This window comes from Anas platyrhynchos, chromosome 1, assembly GCF_047663525.1.
Source record: "Anas platyrhynchos isolate ZD024472 breed Pekin duck chromosome 1, IASCAAS_PekinDuck_T2T, whole genome shotgun sequence".
Classification (NCBI taxonomy): Eukaryota; Metazoa; Chordata; class Aves; order Anseriformes; family Anatidae; genus Anas; species Anas platyrhynchos.
The window spans coordinates 47,764,554-47,789,468 of NC_092587.1; the positions used below are offsets into that span (position 1 = coordinate 47,764,554).

The window sequence follows — 24,915 nt, forward strand, 5'->3', positions numbered from 1 at the left end:
GGAGGGCCTGGAGGTACAAGGTGAATGGTACAAAGGTCTTGGACATAAATTAATAGGAAACCAAGCTTCATTAATCCTGACAGCTTGTAGAAACTTCTTGCTGTGATGCAGGGTCTGATTCACTTCTTGTTTTTGCATTAAGTTGAAATTTGTGTATCCGTAAATTTGTTAGTGTGGAAGTAGGTAGAAGGTTACCCAAAGGGAACAAAAATTGATTTTATGAAGCAAGCTTTTTATAATAGTAAATTGTATAAGGCCATTCTTGCACTTTAAAGATGGCGCAGTACTGCTTTTGGTGACCCCTGAAATTACAAGGGAGTTTATTTTCAGCTGGAAGAGCACTTCCCCTTATTACTCTCTGTTACTGGGAGGTGCTGGAATATAAGCCACCCAAGTTACCCTACATTGAAGGTTCACGCATGTCTTCTCAGCAGAGCATGAATGCCACTGATGTGCCTAACAACTCTTACTAGTCTAGCAGTGCAGAAAACAGTGTTGTTGGAGTCAGTGCCGCAGGTAAAGGCACAGTGTTTCTGCCACTGGATCTACATGGCTGAGATGTAAGATGAGATCGCTCTAAGCATTACTATTTTCCTTGGTAGTATTAATAGTATTAGAAGGATTACTCTTTTAATCTCTGTAGCTATGTAGAAGGTCTTTTGTAGATAAATGAAGATTTTTCTGGGTCCCCCTTACCTACTGCTTTGAATATTTGTTTATGCTTGTACAGTTGATGCTGTTAATGTGACTTATGTTTCTGACGACTATGATGTATGTGCATGAATTCAGGAGTTATTTTAATCTGGGTAATGAAAATGTATGTCAAACATAGCCAACAGTCCTGTATTTTAGACTCACTTTGTGTGAAAAAATGGATTTCTATTTGCAGTTGCACAGTAAACTTCTAGAAACAGAGCGCCAGCTAGGGGAAGCACATGGGCGGCTTAAGGAACAGAGGCAGCTCTCCAGTGAAAAGTTAATGGACAAAGAACAGCAGGTGGCTGATCTGCAATTAAAGCTTTCTCGTGCTGAAGAGCAGGTAGGACATTTTCTGCAGGCTCTGATTTATACAGTTTCTGACAATAGCCTTTATATACTCATGTTATTTTGTTGTGGTTTATAAAATTTGTCCTTATGAGAATTTCATTCGACTAATATTGCTGAAATCCTACGGTGAAATCATGAAAATCTGCCTAAATATCATTTGTGTTACAGATTTTGTAAGGCTAAGTGCTCGTCTCATGCATGTATGTTCATGGTGCTTTAGAGATGAATGAAAGATTTTTCTTTTGCAACTTATGAGCTTTGTGTAAGTGTTCTATGAAAGATATAGGTGCACCTAAGCCCATATGGAGTAATGTTTTGTATATAGATGCTGTGGGATGAAACCCAAAACTAAATGATAACCATAGGTAGGTAATAAACTGTGTGGGTTGGATGGGTAGAACTTGCTTGTTTTATTATTTTTCATTTATTTTAACGAACATCTTGTATATGTTGCTGATTTTCTGCTACCTCTATGGGGATTGGCCAAATATGTGAGTGGTATGTTGTCAAAGCTTTAAAGCTTTTCTGTAGCTAATTTGTAAAGCCTTGAACAGTATAAAAGTGGAAATGCTACTAAACTGAAATTTCTACTAAAACTGCTAATAATAATAATGCTGTTTGTTTTATGGATACCTATATTGTTAGTCCTGTTATATCTTAACTGTTGGAAAAAAAACATGCTAAATTCTCTATTTATCTTTTATATTTTTGAGAACTAAATTACATATATGTCTGATAGTGTCATAGTTCTCGCTTATGATATTGGATCTTACCTATTAATAATAAAGAATGCTTCAGTTAGGTTTTGATTCTATAACTTAGCATCACATAGTTCTGTTTTTATACCAATTTTTAAATATTCATGTTTAGAGTAGACCCTTCTGACACTAGAGTAAACATTGAGTGCTATGAAAATACTGAATGGTGCTTGATCATTCATTAGCCTCCTTTTTTCCCAGCTGAAGGAAAAAGCGGCAAATTCCACGGAATTGCAACATCAGTTAGATAAGGCAAAACAACAGCACCAGGAACACCAGACACTTCAACAAAACACAACATCAAAGCTACGAGAAGCCCAGGTAACATAGTAATATATCTTCACATGAAAGTATATTTCAGAATTTCATTATTTTCGACGCATTTTCTCTGTAAAATCAGCTTGCATGACTTTACAGTAGTTTCAATAATTTAATATGTAAATTTTGAACAGAATATACAGAGGATGTTAAATAAATGTATGCAACATTTTATGAGTTAGGAATGACTTCTAAGGTTGCTATAATTAAGGAAACTACTATGTGATTTTCTAGAATGATTTGGAGCAAGTACTACGGCAAATTGGAGATAAGGACCAAAAAATTCAAAATCTTGAGGCCTTGCTTCAAAAGAGCAAGGAAAATATCTCTCTACTTGAAAAGGAAAGAGAGGACTTGTATGCAAAAATTCAGGCTGGTGAAGGAGAAACTGCAGTTCTTAACCAGCTACAAGAGAAAAATCATGCATTGCAGATACAGGTAAGAACTCGAGATCTCTTTATTTTTTCTCTCATTATTGCATCTTATTTTCTTTATTTCTGTTTTATTAAGCATGGCATTGGTCTTTTCTATACTTTGTTTGCTGTTTCTTTGATACTGTGAAGTTTTTGCTTCTTACATTTCACAGTATTTGTGCTTTGGTGACCTCCTTGCTATCAGCAAAGAGGAAGAAATTCCTAGATGTTTCCTATGTAGACATGCTGGCAATATATGCTTAAAATAATGGTTACATACATGTTTGTTTCTCTTATCTTAAAAATAGTGTAATTCCAGCTTTCAACACCAAAATTCAGTCTGTTGTTTTTTCATTGTGTTGTTTTTGTTGCTGTAAGGCCAAATTGACCAGTCACTTTGCTTCATTTTTCAGCTCGTACGCTATTCAAACTGATTCCACGAGCTTCATTGTAATAGTTAAAGTTGGGACTTCAAAGCCATGATAAGATGCCCCAGAATTCAACAGGTTTATGACTTTTTTGGTCATCCTGTTCCAGTCTTCTATTTACCTCCTTTTTTCACTGCAGGTAACTCAGTTGACAGAGAAGCTGAAGAATCAATCAGAAAGTCATAAACAAGCCCAAGAAAATTTGCATGAGCAAGTGCAGGAGCAGAAGGCGCATTTAAGAGCTGCTCAAGACCGTGTACTCTCCCTGGAAGCAAATATCACTGAGCTGAGCAGCCAGCTAAATGAAAGTAAAGAGAAAGTATCACAACTTGATGTACAGGTAATGGAACTCTATTCTGCCTGGTGATGATAAATCCTGTCTGTGATTTCTGTATTCTCTCCAGAGAATGTACAAAGTAATTGGGGAAAAATTGCATGTTTCTAGTAACAGATAAATGAAGTAGAATAAAGCAGATAAACTTAAGGATGTAAGTGGATTCAGAATAGGAATAGATGGTTGGTGTGATTTCTTTTTTTTTTTTCCTTCTTTATTGGGTGGGTGTTTTGTGGTGGTGATGGTAGGAGTTTATAATCAAGTTGTGCAAACTTGTCCTTGAGCATCTTTTTTTGTATTCATAATGGTTAATCATCCACGAAACAGCTTTTAGCTGTCCTGGATTCTGTGCACCAGAGTCAGTCTGTTAAATCAGTAAGATCTTGCTGTTGCATAGAAATTTCCTAAGCTGGTGGCTTTTATCACAAACAAACAAACAAAAAATTGCAGGCTGCCTTTTTGTCAATTTAATTGAACTAAACAAGGGAAATCCCAAGTATGGATTCAACGTGGTCTCTCCTAAGTGCTGCTTAAGCTAAAATCAGCTAATTATTGTTCAGATATCATAAAGAATACACAACACTTTTTCAGACGTTTAGCAATTATGTTCCTAGATAGATACATGTGGTGCACATAATACTGCTGTTGTTGGATTAATACACTGTGATGTCTTTTTAATTAGTGTTACTCAGTACCTTCTTCTGATGTAGCTCTGATGCTTTTGCTGGGCTGTATATCTCAGGCTACAGTATCTGACCCTGAGTATTGCTTGCAAGCACCAGCAGCATTCATACCTGCCCTATAAATTTTTAGCTAGTTAGCTATTTTGGGAAGAGTAGGAAGTTGCTCCCTGACATGCAGATAGGCACAGAGAAAAATATACATGTGGAAGCATGTTTTACTTGTTTCTTCATCTTCTAACAATTTTATGTGCATGTAGTCTGAGGTTACTAAGGCATGCAAGAGTGTGAATGCAGTAAGTCTCTCCCATTGTTCCTTGCTTGTGAATAAAAACACTTTCCTAGAGGAGAATGAGTGGGACTGTTTTTTTTGTTTGTTTGTTTGTTTGTTTGTTTTTAATTAAATTTGTGTTTTTATATCAAAGAAAGAACTGTTAACATCTTGGTTATTTGCTAAAACTTGAAAAAAAATCTTTTTAAATTAACACATGAAAACTGCTAATTTTACTATTAAGTTTAATTATCACAGAATCACAGAATCATCTAGGTTGGAAGAGACCTCCAAGGTCACCTAGTCCAACCTCTGACGTAACACTAACCTAAACTCTGCTAAACCACATCAGATTATGAATATAAAAAAAAAAATAATCCGCTACAGTAAAAGAGATGTTTTAGTGAAGTATGACTTGTCTTTCAGGTAAAAGCAAAAACTGAATTGCTGCTCTCAGCAGAAGCATCAAAAGCTGCTCAAAGAGCCGACCTTCAGAATCATCTGGACACTGCCCAGCATGCGTTGCAAGATAAACAACAGGTTAGGAGCAACATACAGACATAAAGTTTCTACCTTACGTAAAAAGCTACTTACAAACCTACGAATAACGTGCTTACACACTAAATGTGTGACTATGTGTTTGAAAATAATCATGTAGGATATTTTAACCATGTGATAGGTATTCAGTTCTTTTTGCTGTAATCTGGACCAGATACATTTTATAGTGTAAAGAACTTAATTAGGAATCCAATCCTTGCTGTATTTTTGGCTATGGTTTCCATATTGGAAACCATATTTGGTGTTCTCAGTTTCCGTATTGGGGTACAACTCAATTCTAATCCATATGTTATGAAAAAAAGAGTTTATAGAATGCAGTGGGTACAAGTGAAAACTCAACTTGTATTGCATATCCAGATAGTTTCAAAATTAGATGTCTTTTTCAGAAATAATTATCTGCATGCCAACTGACACAAAAGCTAGAAGGTGCTTGTTAAAACTGCATGCTTTATTTTACATTAATCCCAGTGAAGCATGCTACCAGGTACTGAGTCAAACATTTGTATTGTTAGGATTAGTGCTGCTCCGATCTTAGTGGAAATATCCAGCAATTCCAAAGAGCACTGGTTTTTAGAGTGGGAATATAATTATTTGCTATAAACATAAGACCTTTTTTTGCAACTATTAATTAAATACATAATTACCTAATAGTTAAACAAATCAACTTGCTTGGAGAGCAAGGAGGTTGGATGTAACTGTCATCTTAGTGGTTACTAAGTGAATGCGTTTGTGTCTCTTGCAGAAATTATGTTGTTATTTGTTAAACAAAATGCTTTGTAATCATCTTTAGTATGTGAAGAGCATACTCTTCCCATGATACTGGCTTTCTTCTTCAGTGATTCCTTGATTTCAGGAAGACAGCAACATTTTCTATAAAGTTTTGTAGTGTTACTTTCTAGTTATTGCTGTATTAACTTCAGGATCTTGAGCATTTATTGCATACAATTTCTCTTCTGTTTATAAGTAAAACCACATTTCTTAAGATTTAGCTCACAGCCTGTAGAGTTTGAGAGGGATATGTTTAACATAGAGAATTTGTGCTTTTCCCACTCAACTTCCTGCCTCTCAGAATAAAAAACATTTTTTTCCTTTTTAATTTCAACACATTAGATCATTTAAAGCATTTATTCAGAGGACATTAGTCATTTTTGGAAGCTATTTAAAAGCTAACAACCCTCTTATTTTTATTTTACCCCAGGAGTTAAACAAGGTCAGCAGTCAGTTGGATCAAGTTACCACTAAGCTGAATGATAAGCAGGAATACTGTGCTCAGCTGGAAGCCAATCTCAAAGAGCACAAAGAGCAATGTCTTTATTTAGAACAGAAAACCGAAGAGCTGGAGGGACAGCTTAAGGTTTGTATTGAGCACAGTATATGAGCTTACTGCAACTGATGTTCTCCACTGCTTGGTAGTATTTCATAAAAGCTGTGCTCAAATTACAGTGAAAGGATTTTATCAATATGACTTCTGTAGGTTTTCTTTTTCACCGGTGTTTCCTGATCTGCCCTTTAATCCTATTCTCTTCTTCTGTGCTAGTATATCATACTAAGATTTAGGATGTTGCCCTTATACTGTCACTTCCCACTATGTGTGCTTTTACCAACCTCTATGCTACCTGGAAAATGCTATGAGAAGGAGCATGAATACTTCTTGAAATTAAGTCTCCAGGTCTATATATTTTACAAGTGGTACCAGTGAATATGTGTTGCGTTGGTTAGCCCAAGTTAATAGTACCTGTCTGTTTTGATTTAATTCTGGAACCTTTCAGTAGGCCTTTCTGGGGGCTTTTTATCGTGATTTTTGTGTAAGAGAAATATTTTTCCACAAATTTGATCATGAGTTTTATATTCCATTTCTGGATTTGGATTTTCTCTTAAATTGCACATAATTCTGCCGGGTTTGTAGAACCTTTTGTTATTTTGCTACATTAATGTTTTCCATTAAGGATGAATTACTCCTAATGCTTCAGTGTTTTTAAATTTGGGCTTTACATTTTGTTCAGTATTTGTTAAGCATTCTTAGTGGTCAAAATCACGGTATATAAAATCATGTAATGTATCGGTCTTGGGAGCAATGAAGAATTAGTTTTGCAGTGTTGTGTATCTGTTTTGAAAGAGATCAGCTGTATAAAGTGAGTTGGGTGCTTTTTCTAGTTTATGTGCTTTTCTGCCTGGTTTCATTTGTGCTTTTATTTTTCATTCTTTTGCTAATGTATCACAGGTAACCAGTGTACTCAAATGCTTAAATGCTCAAATGCAGGAATACGCTGTTTGCTTCCCCAAGATTTATGAGGTCTGTATTAGATGAAGTGTGAAACTGAGCAGGGTTGTTGATGCTATCAATAGGAGTGCAATTCTGTGTACAAGTCTTGGTGTCATCACCATTCTTTAGGATTATTCCAGTTGAATGCACGGTATTAAAAATGATAGAGGAGGGAAAAAAAAAAAAAAAAAAAAAAAAAAAGAAACCCTGAAACCCTCAGGAATATTCTCTTAGAAACTTGGCCATGGTGACCATGGTGTTTTATGGCCACTGCATGAAAGCAGAAGCATCTATAAAACAGCCAGTGTGTTGAAGAGTCTAAGCAGTGCCCGGTTGCTGAAGACTCCTGTGTTCTTTATATTCCATGCAAATGAACAAGTATCTTCTATAAACAAACAAAAGAAACCTTCTGCCAAACAAGCACAGTTTTTTTTTTTTTTTTTTATAGCTGTAGTTCATGTCTTTGTAGTTACACCGAATGGCAGAGTTGGGGGATATGTAAATCACCAGTCATTTGAAACTGCTGAAACTACTTGTTGGGAGCTGAGAACAGGGCCCCAAAGCTGAACACTGTGTATGCCCTTTTAAAGATTTCTGCATTTTATTTACTACTTTGCAGTAAAATGGCTGCTTGGCATTTAACTTAAAGGTGATTTCAGAATGTTTTACCAAAATGGATCACTTCTGGGGGAGCAAAAGTATTGCAGGAACTAAATAATGAAAGACAAGTGGCCAGCTAATGAAATAGATAGTGTGTGAGAACTGTGACTGCTTTCTATAGTAAACACTTTTTACAGTAAATACTACTGGACAACTTCTGCTTTTTATTGTTGTTTTGTTTTATTGTCTCTGTTCTGATAGCTCTAACTTTTTTGTTTTTCTATCTCAGAAACTTGAAGCTGACATTCTTGATGCTAAAACAAGCAAAGAACAAGCTCTTCAGGAATTACAGCAGCAGCGACAGCAATCTACGGAATTAGACCTCCGAACAGCAGAACTGAGTAAACAACTTGAAGCGGAAAGAGAAGTGTATGCATACCCTGTGCTATAATACTTTTCAAAGTTAGATATAAAGATAAATTAGAGTGGTTTGGACTACAGCTGAAATTTTGTTCTTCTCTCCTGTGATTTCTTAAAATCATAAATAAAAGCGATGTATTCCCTCTGCTATGAGAACTGAGTTATATCTCATCTGTTTTCTTGCACTTTACCTGCCATGCAGACTCCATCTGCCACATCATCTTCTGTGAATCACTGGCTGAAGTGATTTAACACACTTTGATATATTCATTGTGCTTGTCAGATAAATATCTAAGTAGGCTGACACGCTAAGGTCCGTCTCTAACTATCCATAGCTCTGTAACTTTCAAAGATTAATTTTCAATTTGTGTATAAGCAGCAAAGGGGTAGCTTCTGTTCACAATATTTAAGGAAGGAAAATCCATCTCAGAATAGTGTTTATAGTAGCTTATGTCTTCACTGGAGAGACAAATGCCTGTATTCTGGAAGGAAAATGTATTCTTTGAATTAATTCTACAGTTAATATATTTAAGTAGAGATGTTTAATGATATAAAGAATCTTGTGAAGGAGAATTTAAAAAAAATCTTTTATTTTTCTTTATTTTGCTCTGTATTTGCAGCACGTCTAGTGCTAAATTGGATTTACAGAAGAAATCTGAGGCCCTTGAACAAGCAAAACAACAAATTTCAAAGCAGGAAGAGGAAAATGCCAGCCTCAAACAAAACCTTGAGAAATCAAGTCAAGATACAAGTAAACAACTCAAGGAGTTAGACTGTAAAATGCAACTAGCAACATCGGAGTTGCAACAGGTGAAATCAGAGAAGGATGCCCTATTAAAGGACCTTACAGCTACCAAAGAGAAGCTCTCAAAAAGTTCTGAATCCTTCAAAAAAAAGAAAGAAGAATTAGAAAAAGAAATACAAAAAGAAAAAGCAGCTGTAGCAGAAATGGTTAGTAGACTTTTTTTTGATTAGAGCTTAAGTTTGAGGTATTTACAATGTGATATTAAGATTTTATTTTTGTTCTGAAAACAGTGCACATGATAAGTTCAAGAAAGTTAATTTCCTTAAGGAAAAACAGATTTTGATTTTAGTTGTTTATACATGTGTCCTAACTTGAATTTTTATCCTAACTTGAATTTTTGTCTCAATGTTTACTGTGGTAGACATCAGTTCATATCACACAACAAGATCCAACTGGCTGTTGTTTTGGGAGATGCCTAGCTTAAGGTTTTATAAGAGTACTAGAACTATTTGAGTTTCAGAGGGGTCTCACACATGACAGTATAGTAACAAACACTTGACCAGAGCAACCTGTTATGGTAAGAAGAGTGTACTCCTGGTAGCTTTAGAATGTACTTTTTTTTTCCTTCCCCCTTTGCTTTGTTGGTAACATGACTGACTACTATAAAAGTATATATTTTATAAATTTTCTTATGCAGGTTTACTGACAGCCCTACCCTCAGAACGTGGTAGAGTTTCTTTCTCATTCCCTTCCTATTTTGCATGTCAGTATTTCAGTATTTCCCAGAACCCATGTATAGCTGCTTTTATCCTACTCTTAAACAAACAAACAACAAAACAATACCAACAAAAACAACCCTCCTAATACTTAAAAATAACACTTTCCTTTCCTACTTCACCTTCTTAAGATAAGCCTTTTTGCTTAGAGGCTTGATTAAATATTGTTGTTTAAACATTTGTGTTTTTCCTAAAAGCTTGAAGGATTTTCTCCCCAATTTATACTCAAATATGTTTGCGTACTAATTCTGCAAATCTATTTACTCATGAGTTTTAGAACATCAAGAAATTATGGATCCTGAGGAGAGCAATGAACCTACTGCTTGCCATAAGAAGACGGCTGCCAACAGCAGCTTCAACCAAGGCGATTATTCCTAATCAGAAAAACTTCTTGGCACGTGGCTGCCTTGAAGTACTAAATATCAGCAGAGTTCAGCTTAGTCTTATCACTGTTAATGGCTAGAGATGTTTTTAGCTGAAAATGTCTGCAACTGAGAAGAAAGGCATTTTCACTAGAAAGAAAAGCATTCTTTTAGAATGCTTTGTAGCTCCTGTGAAAATACATGTCACTTGGTCTTAGAAGCTCACATAAATACTTGCTTGTCTTCTGTTTTTTTTTTTTAGGAAAAATCTTACCAAGAAGTAAAACAACAGCTCCAGGTACAAACAGAGTCTGTAGCTAAAGAGAGGAATGAATTGAAAAACTCACTGGAAAAAAAGGAGGGGGTAAGCTGTCCGCAGAGTTCCAAAAATCAAGAAAAGAATAATAACAAATGCTTAAAAGATTCATTGTCATTCTCATATGTTGGGATTAATGAGGGAAAAAAAAAGAGGTTGCAGTTCTCAAATTGTAACCCATCTGGGACACTGAAATTAGGTGATACAAAATTGCCTGGCAAAAGGTAAATGCTGTATAAAATTATGGAGAAAATTATTCTGGGAGTTACTGAAAAACACGTCAAGGACAATGTGGTCGTTGGTCACAGCTAACATGGGTTCATGAGGGGAATGTCCTGCTTAATGAACTTAATTTCTACCCACCTAGTTTACCAGTTAGTTGATGTGATCTTTTTGGATTTCAGTAAAGCTTTCAATACAGTTTCACACAGTAACTTTCTGGACAAAATGTCCAGCGTAGAGTTAGATAAGTGCATAATACAATGGGTGAACAACTGGCTTGATGGATCGGGCTCAAAGGGTTATAGCAAACAAGATTACATCAGGCTGGTGGCCAGTCACTAGTGGGGTGTCCTAGGGCTTCATTTGAGGGCCAGTTCTCTTCAATATTTTCATAAATAACTTGGGTGTGGGACTAGAAAATGTTTTGAGGAAGTTTGCAGATGATACTAAATTGGGAGAAGCTGTTGACCCTAGTAAGCATAGAGAGGCCTTGCAGAGAGATCTTTGCAAATTAGAGAGCTGGGAAATCACCAACAGTATGAAGTTTAACAAGAGCAAGTGCTGGATTCTGCACCTGGGAAGGGGCAACCCTGGCTATATGTGCAGACTGGGGGACAAAAGGCTGAAGAGCAGCCCCACAGAAAGGGGTCTGGGTGTTTTCTGCATAATTTTGCCGTGTTGAAAATAAGTCAACAATATGCCCTGGCAGCCAGGAGAGCCAACTGTACTCTGGGGTGCAACAAGCATAGCATTACTAGCTTGGTCAAGGAAAATGATTGTCCCACTCCACTCTGCACTGGTGCAGCCTCACCAAGACCACTGTGTGCAATTTTGGGCACCAAAGTATAAAAAGGACATAAAGCTATTAGAGAGCATCCAAAGGAGGGCTATGAAGATGGTGCAGGCTCTTGAGGGGAAGACGTATGAGGAGCAGCTGAGGCCCCTTGGTTTGTTCAGCCCAGAGCATAGCAGGCTGAGGGCAAGCCTCTCAGGTTACTGCAACCAGTGGACACTCCCCAGCTTTGAGCAGTCCTTTGGGGGTTGGACTAGAGACTGTATCTTCAGCTTTAACAGTTTTTTCGTTTATGAACTTGTCTGTTCACTCCTTGAGCTTTGCAATTTGTCATACACACAGTTTACATACTACAGCATGTACAAATAATGATGTAAATTAAAATTATATACAGTTATTTAATATTTTTGAATATAGATCTCTAAGCAGTTGTCGATAGAACTTGATTCAGCACGTGCACAAGTACTGGAAATTCAGGGTCTTCTGAAAGACAAAGAAAAAAGTGAGCAGCATCTTCAGGGAAAGCTGAGAGACCTAAAGGAATCTTTTGAGCAGAAGAAAAAACACAGTGAAACACTACAAGCTGAGTTAAAAACTGCCCTTTTAGAAAAGGTAAGGCTGACCTCTTACTCCTGTAAGAAAATTAATATAAATTTGATACATCCTTTGGCTTTTATACCAACGTCTTTGGAATATACAGCTATTTACTGTAGTCTTGCTGGAAAGGATAAGATCAGGATGTGGAAACAAAGTCTTCAATGGCCATTGCTGAAATATACAGACTCTCTAGGAGCTGAGTTTCAGTAAATTGGTAAAAATGGCTAGATTGTATGTCTTTATTTTGACCCAGGAGGATACTGTGAAGTAAGAGCTGCTGTTTTCTTGTAAAGCAGTAGACAGTTTTGTGAGAGCAGTTTAGACAAACGCTGCAGTGTTTTGGAATGTCCATGGCAGTTTTAAACTCTCTTTCATTATAGCAAAATAATTTATCTGAGTGACAGAATGAAACTAATAAACTATAGTGGAAATAGTTCAAATGTCTTACATTACTGAATGTTGTGTTGTGTGCTGTGCACTATTAAATGTTTTGCCAGCTTTGGCTGCCCTGTACTATATGATCATACTTTTGCTTTAGCTTGTCTACAGACACTGTATGATTAAAAAAAAAAAAAAAAAAAAATATATATATATATATATATATAAATATAATTTAAATTTTAAATGTTTGGTCTTGCTGTGTTTAACTAAGTCTTATAATGTGAATTTAATTTTGTTGTGAAATTAGTTACAAAATATTGCTATAAAACTGTTTATGTTAGGTTACTTAATTGGTATTTCATAAGTGTTTTTCAGTAAAAATAGTTTTTCAGTAAAAATATGATTTATTGACATCATAAAGCATACCATCTGTAACTTTAACTGACGCTTTGTATGCCTATGTTTCAGGCAGAACTGGAGAATAAGCTGCAACAGCAGACAATTTTGTCAGCTCAGGAGCTTAAAACAGAGAAAGGAAAACTAGCAGACTTACAGAAGACCTATGAAAAATATAAGGAAAACATGGAAAAACTGCAGCTGGATCTTTACGGGAAAGAGTCTGAGTTGCTGGCGACCAGGCAGGACCTTAAGGTACTTAGAGACACTTTAATGTTATTTGTGACTTAATAGATCTGTCTGTATCCATTTTGAAGATACAGAAACAGTGCAAAAACTGTATGGGGAAAGAAAAAAAAAAAGCTCTTTGCTATATATAGAATATAGTGCTGTTCAATCCCTTCCCCTGGGACAAAGGACATACTGACACTAATTGAAAGCCAAGTGTATTTGCCAGCTTACCTGAACTACCCTTACATTTTTCCAATGGCAATCTGACCTGTGGGTGTAAAGTGAAAGATGATTTATTTTCATATTCTTTTTTGATTTTTTTTGTTGTAGTTGTTGTTGGTATATATTGTAGCTTTCAACCAATTTAAATAGTGTAGCTAATTAGGGCAAAGTCACTGACAGCATGTGAGTAACCACTGCCTTCTAGACGATTTAACTAGAATTGTAGTTGTCAGTCTGCTCCTATCCCCTTGCTCCTTCTGCTTCTTCCTGGCTCATTACAGACTTTGAGAGATGTTATACTGGTAAAAACAGTAGGTTTAGGGACCTGCCTGGAGTGCAGATGTCTAAACATAATCCTCCAAGATTTTGCTATTCCTAAGCAGAATTTACCTGGTTTGGTATTCAGATGTAATGCCTTCAAAAAGATGTTGCTGGGAATTGAGTCGATAAGAACAGGTGTTTCTTTATCCTTTTTCCGTTCCCCCACCCCATCCCCTCATGTCAGTGCTAAACAAATGCTCAGGTTTGTTCCAGGACATACGCTGCTGCAGAGATGTGTGGCTTGGGCTCTTTTCACTTGCAAAGCTGGAGTGGGAGTCATTGTCTGTGCGACACTGTTGTTTTAAGATTGCTTGAATTTCTTGAGAGAAATAGGTGCTTCTGGAGAACTGGTCATCCAATCCATTTTAGATGCAGGCTTCTGTTGCTTTCACTATATATAAAGAGAGCTTTTGGTGACTGGTTAGATTTAATATGTCCCTTTTACTTCTCCCAGTGTAGTCTTTTCAGTCCCATCCTTGAAATATTAAAGGTTTTGTGGCTATTTCAGATAGCTCCATGTGAGCTGTGGAGTCCTCACCAAACTCAATGTTTTGAGTTCCTTTAAGAAAAAGAAAAGTAGCTCCTTTATGTGTACATCATTGGATTTCTCTTAATCATACTCTTCCTCTGTGACATTAGATTACCTGCCACATTTTCCTGCAAGTCAGATTAGCATTATTTTTGGTGCTGCTTGATTGAATCCTTGTGCAAGGGTATAAAGAACTTTGGCCTGCTTAACAAGTAAAGGTGGTTTAATCATACAGTTAGTTACTATAGCTTGCTAACCTCCTTTCTGAGTTAATTTCCCAGAATGTGTTTAGATCAACACATTGGTAATTATGGTATAATTTAAATTGGTAATGCAGTGACCTGTACAAGCATTGGATGTTCATTTAAATATTGCTTGCTGCAAAGATAGCTCTGAATAAGTATTATTAATCCAGCTCGATGACTTCTAGTTCTGACAAATATAAAATGGGACAGTAGGTCTCCCATGTGCTTTTAAACCTGAATTGGGATGGTAACAAGGGAGAGATGGAGCATCAGTGCAAAAAGGTAAAATAAGGTGATAGGAACAGGTGACCAGCAACACCTGTAATATATAAATAAAGTGACTAGCAACAGGAGAATAAGACTGTTAATATGAACAGGTAACAGTATTTATTATGTAAATATCTGTGGAGCCTAAAAAGCCTGCAAAATATTGGTGTCCTCGGTGCTGAGGTGATGTACCAGTTTGGAGGCTGTTTGCATGGCTGTTTATTTATTTATAATTATTTACAATAATTATGGATAGTGAGGTCTGCTTGGCACCGCTTTGCTTTTTTTCTGTAAAATCCAGGAGAGGAAAAAGGACAGGGCCAATATATGTTTAATCACAAGTGTGCTGTCTCATTGCAATGTTAAACTAAAATAGTAATGATATTCTTTGCTGCTTTCTCAGACTAGTTATAAAAAGTGTCAAGGAAGACTAATGCTAGTTTGGAGAGCTGAACACAAAAGTGCCACTCAAATCAGAAGAACTCTGTGGCAAAGATTCATAGTCAAGCCAGTTATGTGCGTTATGTTTGTCCTTAGGGGAGTTATTTAATTAAAGCAGATGATTTGAGCCAGAGCTACAAATTTTGGATGGTTTGGAACCAAGGAGGGCTGGGGTCCAGAATGCTCTTGATATTACTGGTAGACAGTAGAAGAACTTTTTAGAACTTGTGTATTAGGTAAGCTTAGATGTCTTATTGCAGGATTTCTAGCAGAAGTATGAAGTCCTTGCACAGCTGTGTTTAGTGAGCATGGTTTGAAGCCCAGTGAGCGGGGCTGTACGCAGAGCACCATCTGCTGGCTTCTGGCTGGAATATCACTGCCAGGCTGCTTGGCTGCTGGTCACCTCGGGCTGAGGGAGCTGTGAGACTGGCGTGTGATAAAAAGTGAGTAATGCTTACATGAAGTTTCGCAGTTGGGGATGCAGCACTGCGTGAGAGCTAGCTGTGCATAGCTAGAGGCAGAGCAAGCGGGCAGCTGCCTGGCACACCAGCAGCACAGGCTGAAAAATTGAACGCCCCCTTAACACTTCAGTTTCTGGTTCAATAACAGAAGGTCCAAGTTATGTAGTGTTAGCCAGATGCAAACTGTGAAGCTGTAAGTCTCCCAGAGCAAAAGTGAGAAGTGTTGTAGCAAATTCTAAAGTGAGAACATAGTTAGATTCTTATGGATACGATATGCTGCACATTCAGTTTAATTTAAAAAACCTGCCTTCTGTAACAGTAAATAAACTCATCTTTTTGTCTCTGATGGAAAAAAAGAAATTGGGCAAGATTTGAGTGCTTGCAAAAGTTATATATATATATATAGTATTGTTTATATATTTATATATATATCATTTATATCTATAAATGGGATTCCTTTTTGTGGAAAAGACTATTTTTATTTACAAGACTTATTGAAAACGAAGAGCTGTTATTATTTCTGCCTTGATTTTGAGTTAGTGCTAACATACTTGTGCGTCTTGCTCTCCTGAACTCTGCCAAATACTCTTTGGTCTTGGCATTTGTGCTTTTTGTAGTCAGTCCTGGTTTCTTCTGTATTCTCAAAAGAATGTTTCTTTGCCTCCGATATTGGCACCACTCTCTGTGTATCTTCAGTGGATGTTCTGGATGCTCGTTGTGCTGCCAGACCTTAAGTCTCTAAGTTAGGAGCCTTAGTTGCCTGCAGTCAGTCTAATCCTACCGCCGAGGAAGTGAAGCGACATTAGGTTATCATCTGTGAATAACGACATGCCCTTTCTGTGAGCTGGGTGGGGGGAGAGGGGCATGCAGACTAAAATTTGTGCACCTCACTTCGATGGAATGAATCCAGGACCTAGCACCCGGCTAGTTCTGCTGGTGGCTCCATGTGGCCTGTTTGCAGTGCAACAGCCCAATTGTACTGGACTGGGCTGAGATTTTCTTTTAATTGGTTAATTAGTTAACCAATTAGCCAGTCAACCTAACATCTGGTTTTATTTACAGTTAGTCCAGATTGACTTCTTTTGTTCTGTATGTTTTCCTTGCATTTGGTTTTCTCTGTCATCCTAAAAAGGAATCTCATGACTGGGGTTGTATTACCATTTTTGGAGAGCGATGTCAAAATTGAACAATAATTAAGGTGAATGGCATCAGATTTTGAAGAGGTGATTTTCTGTTAAAGATGTGAGCTCCTCAGGAGTCCAAAAGAATCCATCTGAACTAGTTGGAGACTGAGCCAGGAGCAAGGACAATAACTGGAATGTTTAGCCATGTGCTGGATTTCTGCTGTTTTCCAAAGGGTGCTGTGAGGGTCTTCTGAGGAAGGCAGAAAGAAAGGCACAGATAGATAGAAGGTAGATTTACTGCTAAAGTTATATTGAATGTTTTCTCAATTAAGGCCAGTAGCATTATTGTTAATCACAACACAGTTAAGAGCCACTTGCTGTGCATTAGCTGTAGTAAGATAAATTGTGCTCAAAATTCAGAGTCCCTTATATTGCAAACGTTTATGTATAAGACATTGCAGAGCAAGCTGAATACTGACTCCTCTTTTAAGGACATTCACCTTGTCTTAGCTTGGGCATAGGCACAGTCAGATTGCCTGTCCTGTACCGACACTTTGGGGATGGTTGAGGGAAGAGTATCTGATAGGTGAAGCTTTTTGTTGGGCTACCCACTTCATAGCCAAATTTTATCATCCTGTACAAATTGTCTACAATCCTGTACAAAATTGTCTACAATCATACTTCTGCAAGAAGCAAATCTGAATAAAAGCCATGTCTTCAGAATGAAGCCATGTCTTCATTCTAAATTTGCAAAAACTATTGGGTTTTCCTGTGAAGGTGTTCTGTGATGATGCTACACTTCCCATCCTTTCTCAGCTGTAGGAAAATACTGTACTCCACCGCCCACAGTGGAATAGAGAGGGCTTATTTTCTTTTCTGAAGGACCCACTCTGCTACAAACTTGAAATTGCAAAAGCACCTCCTATTTTGCTTCAATTTTTTCTTGAGCTAATACTTTGTGAAGTTTAAAATAGTAATCTTATAAATCAGAAGACAAATAATTGGTCTGCAAATTAATTCAAAAAGGCAGTTTGAATTTTTTAAGTGACTGAAGCTGTAGAAAATGGTATTGGATCAGCAGTGTTCCATCACGTTAGTATTTCAAACTAAATCTCATTCTACCAGTAAAACACTTCAGACTCTACATGTAAGGATTAGGAAACAGAAATCAGTTTTTAAATGAAGACAGGAGCTGCTTAAAAGAGATGTATAATTAAGTGAAGTCAAGGTTGTTGAAGTTTAGTGATTTTTTTAAAGGAACAAGTACCAGAGGTTTAATTAGGGTTTAAGTAAGAGGAGTAACAGCTAAAAGAATGTAGTTTATTCTGAAAGAATTTAAATGCTTATTGGTGCACAGAAGGTAATAAATTAATTGTTAATAATAAATCTCCCCACCTCACACTGTGTATCTTAGCATAAAATGTTTCCATCAAGTACCATGATTTTGGTGACTTAGAGGATGAGTTGTTTATTTTTTCCATTTTGGTTCTTTGTGAAATGACATGCTCCTAAATGTAGCTAGTCCATGGCTAAGCCAAAGGCTTTAAAAACATCACAACACCCCCTCTTCCACAATACTAAATTAAGAAGAGCCTCAAAGTTTGACTTTGCTGTGAGCAAATAGAATGAGTCTTGGGTGTGAGTTTGAGATTGTTACTTGGGTTTCTGTGACCTATTGTATAGAGACGTCTTTTTCTGTATAACAAAATCATAGAAGAGCTTGTATTGGAAGGGACCTTGAAGATCACCCCATTCCACCCCCCTTGCCATAGGCAGGGATGCCACCCACTAGAACAGGTGGATGTCCCATCCAAGCTGGCCTTGAACACCTCCAGGGATGGGGCATCCACAACCCGTGCCAGTGCCTCTCCACCCTCAGAGTGAAGAATTTCTTCCTAATGTCTAATCTAAATCTATTCTCTTTTAATTTAAGACCATACCTCCTTTGTCCTATCACTATGTACCCAACTAAGGAGTCCCCTCTCCATCCTTTGTATAAGACCCCTTTATGTATTGAAAAGCTACAATGAGGGCACCCTGGAAATAAGGAGAGTTGGAGGCCAGTTAAATTATGGTATGTAATAGATTTTGAGTGGAAGTTTAAGATCTGATTGAATTGAAATGCTGATACACATGAGACTGTGAAACATTTTGCTCTGATTCTAGCATTTTTAGGTTGCACATTTCACTTCAGGATTTTCAAAAATTTCTTGACTGTGCTAGTGCTAGTTTCGTTAAGTCATTGGAAAAAATACAGTAATAATGAATCACTCCTGGAAACTTCACAGTGTAGCTTCTCTGTTGCTTAAATACCATCTGTATAGAATTATAAGGTAGTACATTTACCTTGAGAATAAATCAACTTGTGTAAGCCAATTCAAGTTCATTCTCTTTTTGTCAATCACTTTTCCTTCTTTGCCCTCTGATGTTTTCACATTTTGTCTGTGGAAGGATGCAGTAGGTACTGCAGCCGGAAATGTTTCTGGGGTACTTTGTTTTTGCTAGGCATAACCTCAAGACCCAGAAGTTCCTGTAATTATGCTTTGTCAACATTTGAAGTAAACTGTTGCATGCTATGTGACAGTTTTTCTGTGGAAAATGACTAAATGATTGTCAAGTATCTGAAGCTCTTATACTGAAAGATAATTTACAGAGTTGTCTTTGTAATTAGTCCACAGAAGAAAAACTTGCTCTTGCTCAAGAAGAGGTAGTTTCCAGCAGAAATCGAATTGCTAATAATAATCAGCAGATCCAGGAACTGAAGAAAGCAAAGTCTGCACTGGAACAGGATGCATCAAAGAAGGAGCAGCAGCTGGGTGAGAAGGCCAAAATGCTACAGGATCTTCAGAATGATAGGGTAAATGTCTTTGTCTTTTGAAATCTTCCCACAGAAACACACAGCCTCTCACCCTCTCCCCGCCCCATTAATTCCTGGTACATCTCTAAACAGGGGTTGTTTTGGGGGCATACCACTGTTGTAGAGCATAGCAACAGCAATTTTATTGAACCTCCTGCTTGAAGACTGCTAACAGGCAGCTGAAATGAATTTGCTTTAAAATAGACTGATAATTTGTACTAAGTGGTTAGACATGCAGAAAAACATTATTAATTTTAAATATAAAACTGTAAACATGCTGCTAATTGTTTGACCTGCTACCTGTGGATGGAGATATGTGACAGTTGTTTTCCTTCTTAGAGCTTTTGTAATTAAGGATTTGGGGTACTAGATGGTGGTTTTTTTATTTTATTTTTTTTGTGGACTTGGAAGAAGTCACTTTTCTATCACCTTTTAAGTATGTATATATATCTGTATATGTATTTTTTTGTTCAAGATTTTGAAAGAAAAAGACTTGGCTAATGAAAAATGTAAAACAACAGAGCTCCAGGAAATAAAGAGTAGACTTGAAAAAGAAAGTGCCAAGCTGGGTGAAGAGCTCAGAGTCTGCAAGCAAGAATATGAGAAGGTATATTGAAACAAAATGAATCTTCATGTGCTCAGTTACCTGATCAGAAATACAGAAATTATCTGGAATGGCTTTGCAAAGGTGGTTGCTGTAAATATCAGTACTACAGATAAGGGAACCAAAGCACAGATTTCACTGGGGTTCCTGAGCAATGCTGACCTGATTAGTCATAGTACTGGAGCTCCAGTTACCAGTGTGCTTGGCCAGGTAGACCACATGACTTTTCTTAGTTTCGGGGCTTTTTTTCTGTTTTACTGTAGATTCACTGTGCATACCCTTGCTTGACAATTCTGAAGGGTAGAAAAGATGTCCCAAAGTGTCATGAATATGAAGTTTTCCAGATGTTCTAGGAACATCTGGTACTTCTCAAATATGTGTGGTAGAGTGTGAAACTTCCTTGATGTGCTGTGGTTTTTAAAATGTCTTAAAAAGTCACACTTGGGGTGGGGGGAGGGACACAACATCGGGAGCCTCATAAAAGACTGTTTTCCAAAATCATAACAGTCAAATGAGATGTCTAAAGGGTAAAAATCTGTAGAATTCAATTAAATAACTTTAAGTCTTCAGTAAAACAAATTATTTCACACTATGAAATGCGTGTACACCAATGGCGGCTTAATATATTCATCTCTTGATCTACATACAAGGATTCAGACTAAAACAGAAATTGTCTCCTACAGGCCTATACTCTAATTCCCATTTCTTGTCAGGACAGATACACTCTTATAGGACATCCTTTTGTCCTCAGGTTATGTTCTCTCTCTGTCTTTGGTTTGGCTTTAGTTTGTGTTGAAAACTTTGATTTCTGGAAAACTGGCAACCCTTGTTAGGCTCTTAGTACCTGTACATTTGGCTGTATAATTTTAAGGAAAGAGATTCCTATAAATTTAACTGAGTATTCTACCTCAAGATTTTTTTTTCATATTTTTTATTACAGAAAAACAAACAAAAGTTTAAAATCAAATGCTTGTATAAATAAATCCTGCTTGCATAAAATTTAGTGCATATATTTATACTTACAAGACTAAGAGAAGCCAGCTTTTTCCCATCCGTGTTTGTTTTTAACTTGGTCATTATTATGCTTTTAACCTGATTACTACAACTAAAGAACGAAGTGAAGTAAGTTTTAGAACTGCCTCTAGAAAATGACAATGGTCATTTATTTTCAAAGAACAGTAAAAAATAATCCAGCACAGCTTCTGCTAGTTTAGTAGAAAAAATACAGTAAATTTAAGTTTATTTTTAAATTTGAGCATTATTCGTAAAAATTGTATAAGTTTAAAGTCTTTGATCATGAAAATCACCGATACTTTATGCTGTGAAATCATCCTTTCTTCCAATGATAAAATGAAAAATTACTGTTGTGCTCTCCCTGGAAAGCAATTACATTAGTTTTGAATTTGTCAGCAAAACTTTCAGTGTTGCCACTTTAACTTTGAGTTCTGTATCCTAACAGGAGGTATCAAATCTCAAGGATGCAAAACAGCTATTGATTCAACAGAAATTAGAGCTTCAGAGCAAAATAGATCATATGAATTCAGCTCTGGAGCAGGAGAAGAAAAACCAACAAGCTGTCAAAGATCAGTTGAAAAAGAGAGAAGAAGAACTGAAGAAAGAATGTGTTGAAATTCAAGATAAACTGGTTAGTATGTGAGAGACTGTAAGACTGTTTTGTGAATGTGCCTTTGGATTCTTTCAGGGGACGAGAGGAAGCATAGAGTTGTCTAAAGTTTTACATCATACTAATTTTTAAATGTCAAGATCAAAAATCTTTGAGGCATTTAAGAGTGTAGGAAGTTTCAGTAGGATGATAGTCTTGTGTAATAGGGTTCATTGGTTAAAAGTAATGATTCTAGTATGGTAAAGATTATTTGCCTCATTTGAGTATAATGAATACAGAAAGAATACTTGGAAGGTTGTTTTTCACTATTTCTTGATGTTCTTAGCACACAGAGGTAAAAGAGAAAGAAGAAGAAAACCGGAAACATGAGGAAAAGGAGGCCAAGCTCACCATGCAGGTAACAGCTCTGAATGAAAACCTGGCTACCATGAAGAAAGAGTGGCAAAGCAGTCAGAGGCGAGTGAGCGAGCTGGAGAAACAGACGGACGATTTACGTGGGGACATTGCTGTCTTGGAAGCGACAGTGCAGAATAACCAGGATGAGAGAAGAGCATTGCTGGAGAGGTGAGCAGTGGTCGTGATGGGGTGGAAGTGTAGTTTGGGAAGTGGGTAGCCTTGCACTGGAAATACTTTCAGTTGACTCAAGCTCTGCATCCATGCTGTACTTAAATCCATGCTTATCTGGGCTGTGGCTTCCAAACTGGAACCTTCTGTTGTCCCTGCCAAAGCACAGCAAGCGGTGTTGTGAACGAACTGTACTCTGTGAGCTTTGACAGGGTGACCGTATTGTAGGAAATCAGGCAGGCTTATCAGAACCTTACTTTATCACTAAAGCCACATGTCTGTGCCTCCGCTTAAAGATTTATGTCCATCCCTACTGGGCGCCTTGGAATTTTAAGGTGTGTAGGTTGTGGCTTTTCATGTCATCTGTTGCATGAACCATGCAAGGCCTGGCTCTGTTACCTGAGTAAACTTATCTTCTCTGTCACTCTGAGACTCCTTGGAACTCGATTCATTTGAATGAATCAGAATAGATGCAGTAGTCATCCAGAAACCTGGATCAGACTCATTAGTGCCTCCGATAACACAGAATTTGGCTATGGACTTCTAGGTGTGCCCACTGCTCATCATTAGGGTATTGAACATGTAATTGGCTTAGAGAGACTTTCTAAGGTTCATATGAGGCATTTTCTTCCTTCTAAAAAGCTAATATCTTCCTTTCTCCAGTTCTTTTGTTGTCTTTATGACATAGTCGTTAAGACTTACATAAGCAGAGCTGCTTTCCTTCGGGCAGCAAGAGGCACATGCAAACCAGCAGGAGTGGCTTGAATGTAGAGATTATAAGGTTTACAACATCTGTGAGACTGGAAACTTCTTCCATCCTTATTTCCTGAGATGTTTGGTGAAGGCAGAATGGAAAACTTTATTCCGTCCTGTCAAGCTTGCTGCTTGGCTTTTAAGCAGTAAGCCTTGGGAAAGGATGGGATCAATTCAAATGAGATTCTTTTTCTTTGGCTATCCCTTGTCATACTATGCTGAACTCATCCAGTAACCCTTTTACAGCTTAGTAGAAAAGCACCCTTTAAAATCTGTGTTTCAAGTTAACTGAATTTCAGCTGATGAGAGGTGGCCTTGCTAAAAGAAAAAGGTTACTTTCTGCTTTGTTGTCTGAAGTGATTTGCTGCAGATGCTTTGTGAGAGTGTTCTGTTGCACAGTGATGCTCATCAGGGCGTGCTGATTAATGGGCTGCATTCAGTACTGTCCCTGGTGTTGGGAGTAACTCCAGGTATTAAAAAGCCCCAGATATTTGGGAGCAATGCCAGAAAATCTTAAACTGGTTGTTACAACAGAATATTTTTCCAGCCAAGAACTTTCACAGCAAGTGTATTTTCAGACGGATTTTATGAGGGTAACTCTTCTCAGTCATGACAACCTGCCCAAAGGAGGCAGAGCACATTGCCTTTGGACTGACTATTCACTCTTTATCCTCAGGTGTATAAAAAGTGAAGGAGAAATTGAAAAGCTTCAAGCCAAACTTGTAGAAATGAAGAAAAAGTTGGACAACACTACTGCGGCAATGCAGGAGCTAGGCCGAGAAAACCAGTCATTACAGGTATCATTTGATTTGAAGCAAACCTGTTAATTCTCTCTGTGGGTCTTGTCAGAATTATAAGTTTGCATCGTATTTGCGGCGGGTTATTTTTCCATAGTGATTAAGATGTTCCTGTGGTGCACAAGGACCGTATGGCTGTCTGTAGGTTAACTCTGCTTTTAGGTTTCTCTCTGAATTATAAGTTCTCAGTATCATGTCAGAATTGGTGCTTTTATACAGCATTGGGTAGTGTATGCAGTGTAATAGAGTAAATGAGTAAGGATTACATATGCTTTTTTTTTTTTTTTTTAAATTAAATAGATCAAACACACCCAAGCTCTCAACAGGAAATGGGCAGAAGACAACGAGGTACAGAATTGTATGGCCTGTGGAAAAGGCTTTTCAGTGACAGTGAGAAGGGTAGGTTTGTCTTTCGCTGTATCCGTGGGGATTTTCTTTTTCTATTGTTTTCAAACTGTTTTTCATGAGATGAAATTTTAGAAAATGGCTGTAAAGTGCTATGATACTTGGGACATCATCTTAGAATACAAATACTGCTTATGGTGCCTTAAATACTAAAAATACAGTTTGTGGGGTTTACCGCATTCATGCTGCTTTTGTCATTTTAATGATAGCATTTTATAAATAATGTTAAATAGCTCAGTCCCCGAAGCAAGCAAAGTGATACTGTTGTAAGGGTTCTTACAGTAAACGTATTTAAAACCAGTCTGGAATGGATTTTGAAGAGAAAAAGGAAGGTAAATTTGTTGAAACGACATATATGTGAAAATATAAGACATCAGCAAGATCTGGAGCTTTGTGATTGTAAATGCTAAGTAGACAAAGAACAGAAGAAACAACTGGGTATGTTTTAGGTCTGTAGTCAGACCTTCTTTGTAAAAACAGCTGTGGTCAGTTAAGATGTTAGCATCCCTTCCTTGGCAGGGCCTGCCCTTCATCCGGAGATTATCATCCCTCCACCGAGTGACTTGGCAATGAAGTAGGTGAGGGATGTTGGTGAGGTTCACTCTGCAGTGCTTCCTGACTTGGTATTAGGTGGCTCTCCCTGTCCTGCATTGTGATGTCCTTTGGGTAGTCTTTGAACAAAGGCTTCTGGTTCCTTTGATTCAAGGGTGTAATTCCCAGTGTGAAAGCAGATAGTTACATGTAGGATGAATGTGTTTCATGCAAACAAAATAAGTTCAAGAGGAAAAATTC

At 37.3% G+C, this 24,915-nt stretch overlaps 1 protein-coding gene across 3 annotated transcripts in view; it reads left to right on the forward strand.

The window, feature by feature from the left end:
* EEA1 (early endosome antigen 1) overlaps nt 1-24,915 on the forward strand; it is a 74,984-nt gene that overhangs the window by 42,827 nt on the left and 7,242 nt on the right. For all 3 annotated transcript variants that reach the window (XM_038178046.2, XM_027451908.3, XM_038178055.2), the window contains 17 exons: nt 890-1,039; nt 2,007-2,126; nt 2,358-2,561; nt 3,104-3,304; nt 4,676-4,789; nt 6,006-6,161; nt 7,960-8,099; nt 8,711-9,041; nt 10,236-10,337; nt 11,722-11,916; nt 12,751-12,933; nt 19,191-19,376; nt 19,852-19,983; nt 21,440-21,625; nt 21,930-22,168; nt 23,598-23,718; nt 24,019-24,117. In XM_038178046.2, coding sequence (XP_038033974.2) covers nt 890-1,039; nt 2,007-2,126; nt 2,358-2,561; nt 3,104-3,304; nt 4,676-4,789; nt 6,006-6,161; nt 7,960-8,099; nt 8,711-9,041; nt 10,236-10,337; nt 11,722-11,916; nt 12,751-12,933; nt 19,191-19,376; nt 19,852-19,983; nt 21,440-21,625; nt 21,930-22,168; nt 23,598-23,718; nt 24,019-24,117 — 2,859 coding nt within the window. The remainder of the gene's footprint in view (nt 1-889; nt 1,040-2,006; nt 2,127-2,357; nt 2,562-3,103; nt 3,305-4,675; nt 4,790-6,005; nt 6,162-7,959; nt 8,100-8,710; nt 9,042-10,235; nt 10,338-11,721; nt 11,917-12,750; nt 12,934-19,190; nt 19,377-19,851; nt 19,984-21,439; nt 21,626-21,929; nt 22,169-23,597; nt 23,719-24,018; nt 24,118-24,915) is intronic.